General features: G+C 39.4%; 1 protein-coding gene across 2 annotated transcripts; it reads left to right on the top strand.

The window, feature by feature from the left end:
• The first annotated feature begins 679 nt into the window (after positions 1-679).
• sf3b5 (splicing factor 3b, subunit 5) lies at positions 680-4663 on the top strand. 2 transcript variants are annotated; one of them, XM_047352014.1, is made up of 2 exons: positions 680-806; positions 4026-4663. In XM_047352014.1, the coding sequence occupies exon 2, from the start codon at positions 4052-4054 to the stop codon at positions 4310-4312; it is 261 nt and encodes an 86-aa protein (XP_047207970.1). In that variant the 5' UTR covers positions 680-806; positions 4026-4051; the 3' UTR covers positions 4313-4663. The 2 variants fall into 2 exon arrangements, with proteins under 2 accessions (XP_047207970.1, XP_047207969.1); XM_047352013.1 differs by having other exon boundaries at positions 713-868.
• Positions 4664-7810: the final 3147 nt, after the last annotated feature.

Raw genomic sequence — 7810 nt, 5'->3', positions numbered from 1 at the left:
CAAAAATTTGACATAGTGTAAGTTCAAGCACTGTGGCACAATCCTCCTTACAGTTGCTACTAGCAACCGAGCTTTGACTGAAACCAACTGCTGGTAGCAGAAATAATACGCTTGCATCTCTCCTAGTGGCCATTTGTCTCAGCACAGCACTCACAACCTCCAGTCACTGGATTAGTCAGTAATAAAAACAAGCATTCAAACATTTATCATACTGTATCTGTCACATTTTGGCATTTTTAATGAAGAAACATCTGCTAAAACAATGTGAATGGATCAGTTTACACTGTGGCTACAGGGTCCTCCTAAGTGCACTGCTAATGTTCCAAATCTTTTCTATAGACAACCATGAGTTATGCAGCAACAGTTGACTGACATTGCAATTTTAATTTTACGATTTAAAGGCACATATGCAGATATTTTTTCTACCCAACATGAATAATATTGTAGATGTGGCGTCCTGCTTAAAAAAAGTTTATCTTTTTTAAGCCAATTGAATAAAAGAATAAAAAAAAAACATATATTATTTAAGGCCAATAAGCTAAACAGAGTAACTTTTATGGTTTTTACCATTGTAGTCGCTCTATTTTACACCAGTCTAATGTGAATAATTCCTCATTTTACTAATCAAACTGGTTTTAACTGTTGTATAATTCAGTTGCATACACTACTAAGGGCAATCACGGGCTTGTTTTGATGTCTTGGCAGCAGGAGCAAAAGATTTGGGCCGGAACCCAAGATTTGATGCTTGGTTTCAACCGATCACAATTTCAGGGAACCAAACGGAAAAAGCTGTTCTGGCGTGAATTGTGAGTGGTTGAGGATTTCATTACCAACTTTCGCCTCTTTTCTGGTTTATTCCACGTCTAATGTGAGTATGTTTCGTATTTAAAAACCGATATGACTTTAAAACTAGTATTTATAAACTAGAGTAGCTGAGATTGAAAGTTTTGACAGCTAACACCGAGTAGCTTTGCTAACGTTAGCATGCAGACAAAACGCGCCGAGAACGATTCTGTTTTGTTTTATAGGCTGTAAAGAGACAGTATGCTAACAAGAGGAGATAAGACGGTGTTTTGATACATATAAAAACACTAATTTAAGTTACTTCGTTATAGGCAGCAAACAAAAGCACACTTCTCTGAATATGCTAATATGAAAGATGTAATTATTTGAACTAAAATACATCCCAAAATACAAGCTGACCAATTTTATGCTATATGCATAGACATGGACAGGGTTGTGAATAAATTAAACTTAAAAAAAGTCCTAGATGCCCGTTGTTCAACCAGTGTGCAGCATAATTCAAAGAAGGTGGTCTTTGTACAGGTCCTTCTCAAAATATTAGCATATTGTGATAAAGTTTATTATTTTCCATAATGTAATGATGAAAATTTAACATTCATATATTTTAGATTCATTGCACACTAACTGAAATATTTCAGGTCTTTTATTGTCTTAATATGGATGATTTTGGCATACAGCTCATGAAAACCCAAAATTCCTATCTCACAAAATTAGCATATCATTAAAAGGGTCTCTAAACGAGCTATGAACCTAATCATCTGAATCAACGAGTTAACTCTAAACACCTGCAAAAGATTCCTGAGGCCTTTAAAACTCCCAGCCTGGTTCATCACTCAAAACCCCAATCATGGGTAAGACTGCCGACCTGACTGCTGTCCAGAAGGCCACTATTGACACCCTCAAGCAAGAGGGTAAGACACAGAAAGAAATTTCTGAACGAATAGGCTGTTCCCAGAGTGCTGTATCAAGGCACCTCAGTGGGAAGTCTGTGGGAAGGAAAAAGTGTGGCAGAAAACGGTGCACAACGAGAAGAGGTGACCGGACCCTGAGGAAGATTGTGGAGAAGGGCCGATTCCAGACCTTGGGGGACCTGCGGAAGCAGTGGACTGAGTCTGGAGTAGAAACATCCAGAGCCACCGTGCACAGGCGTGTGCAGGAAATGGGCTACAGGTGCCACATTCCCCAGGTCAAGCCACTTTTGAACCAGAAACAGCGGCAGAAGCGCCTGACCTGGGCTACAGAGAAGCAGCACTGGACTGTTGCTCAGTGGTCCAAAGTACTTTTTTCGGATGAAAGCAAATTCTGCATGTCATTCGGAAATCAAGGTGCCAGAGTCTGGAGGAAGACTGGGGAGAAGGAAATGCCACAATGCCAGAAGTCCAGTGTCAAGTACCCACAGTCAGTGATGGTCTGGGGTGCCGTGTCAGCTGCTGGTGTTGGTCCACTGTGTTTTATCAAGGGCAGGGTCAATGCAGCTAGCTATCAGGAGATTTTGGAGCACTTCATGCTTCCATCTGCTGAAAAGCTTTATGGAGATGAAGATTTCATTTTTCAGCACGACCTGGCACCTGCTCACAGTGCCAAAACCACTGGTAAATGGTTTACTGACCATGGTATCACTGTGCTCAATTGGCCTGCCAACTCTCCTGACCTGAACCCCATAGAGAATCTGTGGGATATTGTGAAGAGAACGTTGAGAGACTCAAGACCCAACACTCTGGATGAGCTAAAGGCCGCTAACGAAGCATCCTGGGCCTCCATAAGACCTCAGCAGTGCCACAGGCTGATTGCCTCCATGCCACGCCGCATTGAAGCAGTCATTTCTGCCAAAGGATTCCCGACCAAGTATTGAGTGCATAACTGTACATGATTATTTGAAGGTTGACGTTTTTTGTATTAAAAACACTTTTCTTTTATTGGTCGGATGAAATATGCTAATTTTGTGAGATAGGAATTTTGGGTTTTCATGAGCTGTATGCCACAATCATCCGTATTAAGACAATAAAAGACCTGAAATATTTCAGTTAGTCTGCAATGAATCTAAAATATATGAATGTTAAATTTTCATCATTACATTATGGAAAATAATTAACTTTATCACAATATGCTAATATTTTGAGAAGGACCTGTATAGTTTGTGCACACAAGTCACACTGTTGTGTTTAATCAACGCCTTGGACTCAAGATTGTTGTAGTATAGATCTTTTTTAACTATGTGTCTGACCTGGGGACCTGAAATCTCCCACCTCCTTCAGATTTACACAGATCTCCGTTCATCTATGTTGTGTATAATAGTGATAATATAATTTGAAACATGTTTCAGCTTTTTTTAGCACGTGTAGCTACTTTGCTAAAAAGTGTAATGCTTAGTCAGATATCGTATACCAATCTTAATATGGAAGCAACTGTTTACAGTGGGAGATAAAAGTAGCAGATGTGTTTTAATTAAATTGGCTCTAGGTGTTTTTGGTTTGTTTTTGCATTTATTTAGAACTCCTATTAGGAACCAGCCTTGTAATTGGGTTGATAAATCAATTATAGCTTTTTCTTTTTATTAGGTGCACCGACTCAGTTATTTTAATGACACTTAAGTCAAACTACCTTTAAAAAACATAGTCTGAATGGTTTTACTCTACCCACTTAGTGTTAAGTATGGCTGTTCTACAGCCCCTACTGTCTGGTGACTTTACAGTAATTTTGTGATGCCAGATTAAATAAAGTCATGTATTATTTTAATAATAGAAATCTCTTAAAGCCAGTCACTCTTTTGTTATGCTGTTTGTCCTACAAGTTACCTTCCAACATTTCTAATTTTTGATGTTTGAATTAACAAGGCAGTTTGTTTTGTTAAAGGAACATACAACGATAGAAAGTTCTGCAGTCTAGCTTCAATAATAATTGCAATTTGCATGTAGCTTTTTGCTGCCAACAATAAAGTAAAATGGGGAAAAGCAGTGACTGACTTTATGATGAAGCTGACAATGTCAGGCATTTTTGGTCTGAAAGAGCTTTTTTACCTGAAGGTTTCTGTACCAGCTGAGGGAACTCTGGCTGTATCTTTTGTATTGGCAAGTGAAAAAGAATTAAGAACCAGTTGCTCCACATGCAGTTATATTTAAAAACGAATGGTAACATTTGTAAGGATATTCTTTTCTATAAGGTTATTGTCTGCTTATTCATCAGAATTAGGGTTAGCAACTTTTTTATCCTTTCTTTTTTAGACACTCTTGGGCTGATCTCAGCAAGAATGACGGACCGGTACAACATCCACAGTCAGCTGGAACATCTTCAGTCCAAGTACATTGGTACAGGACATGCTGACACCAGCAAGTGGGAATGGCTGGTTAACCAGCACCGTGACTCTTACTGCTCCTACATGGGGCACTTCGACCTGCTCAACTACTTCTCTGTTGCCGAGAACGAGAGCAAAGCACGTGTTCGCTTCAACTTGATGGAGAAGATGCTGCAGCCTTGTGGACCACCAGCAGACAAACCTGATGATGCTTAAAGTACCTTGGAATGAGCTGTGGGTGCTTCTTCTTTTTTTTGTTTTTTTGTTTTTTTTAAATCACAGCTTAATTGAGTTAATGGACATTAAGATGTTTTCTGCAACAAAATTGTATGACCCACTTTAACAACAGAAAATGAATATTATGTTGGCCTAGGGATGCTTTCCCCCCAACACAGCTTATGGAAAAGAGGAAGAGATAGGACTACTTAAAGACTTTGACCAGAAAAGTTGAGGGAAAAACACATTTCTGTGTCTCCAGACTGTCTGGGAGACTGTTGTTTAAGTGATTGAGATGTCTTATTGATGTATGGTTTTGCTTGTTGGATTAAACTCAAATTAAGGTTTCTATTTTGAACTTGTTTTTTTATTTGATGATTAATTTGATTCAACATGTACCTTAGGCATTATTTTGCAATATGAAAACATAGAGACTTTAACTTTTGGCCTTTAATTTTTCTATAATAATTTAATTGAATCATTTAAATAACAGAGGAGGAAAAGAAAAGTCAAGATTTGACTTGCCGATTATGGATAAGAATTAAAGAAAAATGTGTCTGTTCTGATCACCTGCCAATCAACTGTTGCAGAAGTATTTGAAATATGACATTACTTTGTGTCATCTAAAGTAGAAAATCCCTGTCGAAGCCTGATTGCATAAGTGAGTTATAGTTGGATGTTTAAAAATCATCATCCATGTATGTGTTGGCGTAGACGGTGGATAATGGTTCAAATAACATGATGGCTAATGAGTTTATGCTCAACAAGCTGGTGAACTTCGAAGTGGGTTAGTTTACATGTCTGTGAATAGGGTTGCTCAAATGGAAGTGTCGCAAAGCACAGATGCTTTATTGATTTTGGTTTTCTTTCAGTTTGTGTGTGCTGCTCTTTGGTTTCAGCGTATCTTGCTCCTGGTTTATATGGTACACTACAGTTGCAACTCAGTAAATTTAAATATCAGTGAAACAAATATTTCTGGGAAATAATTCAAAAGGTGAAACTCAACCCGTAGATTCATTACACAAAGAGTGATGTTTCAAAACATTTACTTCTGTTTATTTGAACGACTTTTGTCTTTTTGGCAAGTAAACTCAAAATTCAGTTTCTTGCGAAATGAGAATATTGCATAATGTTGGGGTTTAAACGGTCAGGAAGAAAACTGACCTGACAGCTGTGCAGCAGTCACTTGCATCCTTCACAACGTAGGGAATCCACACAAGGTCGTCTCTAAAAAAAAAAATGGCTGTACCCAATTAAATTACAGAAATGTTGAGTGGAAGGAAAAAGTATAAAAAGATGCACAAGCGACAAGGACCAATTTATGAGGAGTGGACTACAGTTGGAGTCACCACACCACGTATCTGCGACATGGGCTACAGCTGTCACGTTCCTTGTGTTAAGCCACACCTGAACCACATCAACAGCAGATGTCTTTTACTTGGGAAAAACAAGATGAGATGGGAGTGTTGCTCAGTGGTCCAAAGTCCTGTTGATGGGTAAATATAAATTCTGCCTTTCATTTGGAATTCAAACTTCCTGTCTGACCTTAACCTCACAGAGTACCTGCAGAGTATTGTTAAGAGGAACATGAGAGGCACCAGACCCAACTATGCAAACAAACCAAAGGATCCAATATAAGCTATGCAGGCATTAAAAATACATTTTATTGATCTTATGTAGTATTCAAATTTTATGAGGAACTGAAATTGCATTCATAAACATTGACTATTCTAATTTAGAGATCCAGCTGTTTCAGCCTCAGAGTAGGACATATGAACTAACGAGCTCATGCATAAAGCCGAGCTAAAGTTCAACATCTATTTGGCCTGGCAGTCAAGAAAATGCTGCACACCTACGCAGCCGCTCATGCATGCATCTGTGTGGAGCTGCCCACGCACACTGCGTCTGCTGAGATCATTTGTGCATGACTTTGGATCGTCATGCTGTGTTTTGGTTTGTCTGCCTGTCAACATATCAGGCTAGAGACAACCCTCCCAATACAATAAAACATTTTAACTGGTTACATGTCAAACTACAAATTAACATCTTAAGCAATGGTAAAGATTTAAAGGCAGCACAGGACACGACATGAGTAGTGTAGGTTTAAAGTGGTTCTATTTGTGACATTTTATAAACTGCCCGGGAAGCTGAGGTTTGAGTAGATGTCGGACTGATTTTAGGCTGAAGTGGGCTGTGGGACGGTGAGGTATGTGAAAGGAAAACATCAGAAAGCTTTATTTGCTGACTCAAAACATGCCACCACAAAGAAACAACCATTTTGGTTGAGAGTGTTTACATGCAGGATGACTCATTCCTGGATCGGGACACAGGTCAGCAGGCTCTTAAGGAAAATTCTTATGCTTTGCATCTTGTCGGCGGTGTGTGGTTGGTTGGTGTCAGCCTCTGCTGTTTTCGTGGTGGGGTAAGTCTCTGCCATCTGTCCCTGCTGTGAGGCCGTGACAGTCGGAGACGCTGATGCCAAGTCAGACGTGAAACCGGCCAAAATCCACTCGCATAAACACAAAAAGACGTACAAGAGTCCAGGAAGCTGCTCTCTGAGATACAAACCCAGAAGTAAATGTCTCTCCAGGTTCTTCAAATGGGTCTGACAAACATTTTTAATAGTATTTACAGTGAAACTCATTGGATGAAATCTCCACTGCATGTGTTTTGTTTTTCTTTTGTACAGTATGAAATGTTTGGAAGACGATGCTTTCACCTGTTTTATTACGGGTTTTTTCTCAACTGCAATATTTTTACTGACAAAGACCATGCCATAACAATGTCAGGTTTAAAACTTTTATAGAAAATAATTGTGAATGCCTTAGGAGAACAGGATGGATGAGCCTGGATGATGAGAATTATCCTGGGAGACCTGCTGCTGAGGGCTCTGTAGATGGAGAATTAGAATAGCGGTTCTGAATCAGGACACCAGTTCCCTGAGCAAGACAAGGACCCCCCAGATGCTGCCTAGTACTAAGTAGAAGAAGTAGTTCCAATAGTGGATGGGGGGTAGGGTAAAAGAGGTAGGGATGTGAGGTTTAGGTGACAAAGATTTGGACAAAGTCCCAGTTTTAGTCTGTGAGGCAGACACCACGTCTACCGTTGAGACCAGGTTTAACACTTTCCTTTTCGATAAAGCTTATAGTTAGAATCACTTAGGTTATCCTGACCACCTCCAATTTTGCGTTATTTGCTGTTATTTCAGCTTTTAACGTTCTCTCTGTTTTCTTGTCTCTTCCTAGAAGCCTGGCCGGTCTCTGTAGTTAGCTGTCACGTCTTCCTGAAAGAGGGCATCAACTGAGCTACTGCTGACAACAACCTAATGCTCTCCTTCTACGTATGATACACTTGACCCTGTCTTTCAGTCTTTAACACTGAGATGGACATTAAGATTAACATTAAGATGGACTGTAATGTTAAACTTCTTGCCCATGGCACCATTCCTGCAAGTGAAAACAAAACTTCTTATGTCTTTCTTCTTGCTGCTCTTCCATA

The sequence above is a fragment of the Girardinichthys multiradiatus genome, chromosome 22, assembly GCF_021462225.1.
Source record: "Girardinichthys multiradiatus isolate DD_20200921_A chromosome 22, DD_fGirMul_XY1, whole genome shotgun sequence".
Taxonomy (NCBI): Eukaryota; Metazoa; Chordata; class Actinopteri; order Cyprinodontiformes; family Goodeidae; genus Girardinichthys; species Girardinichthys multiradiatus.
This window is presented reverse-complemented; position numbering and strand designations above follow the sequence as displayed.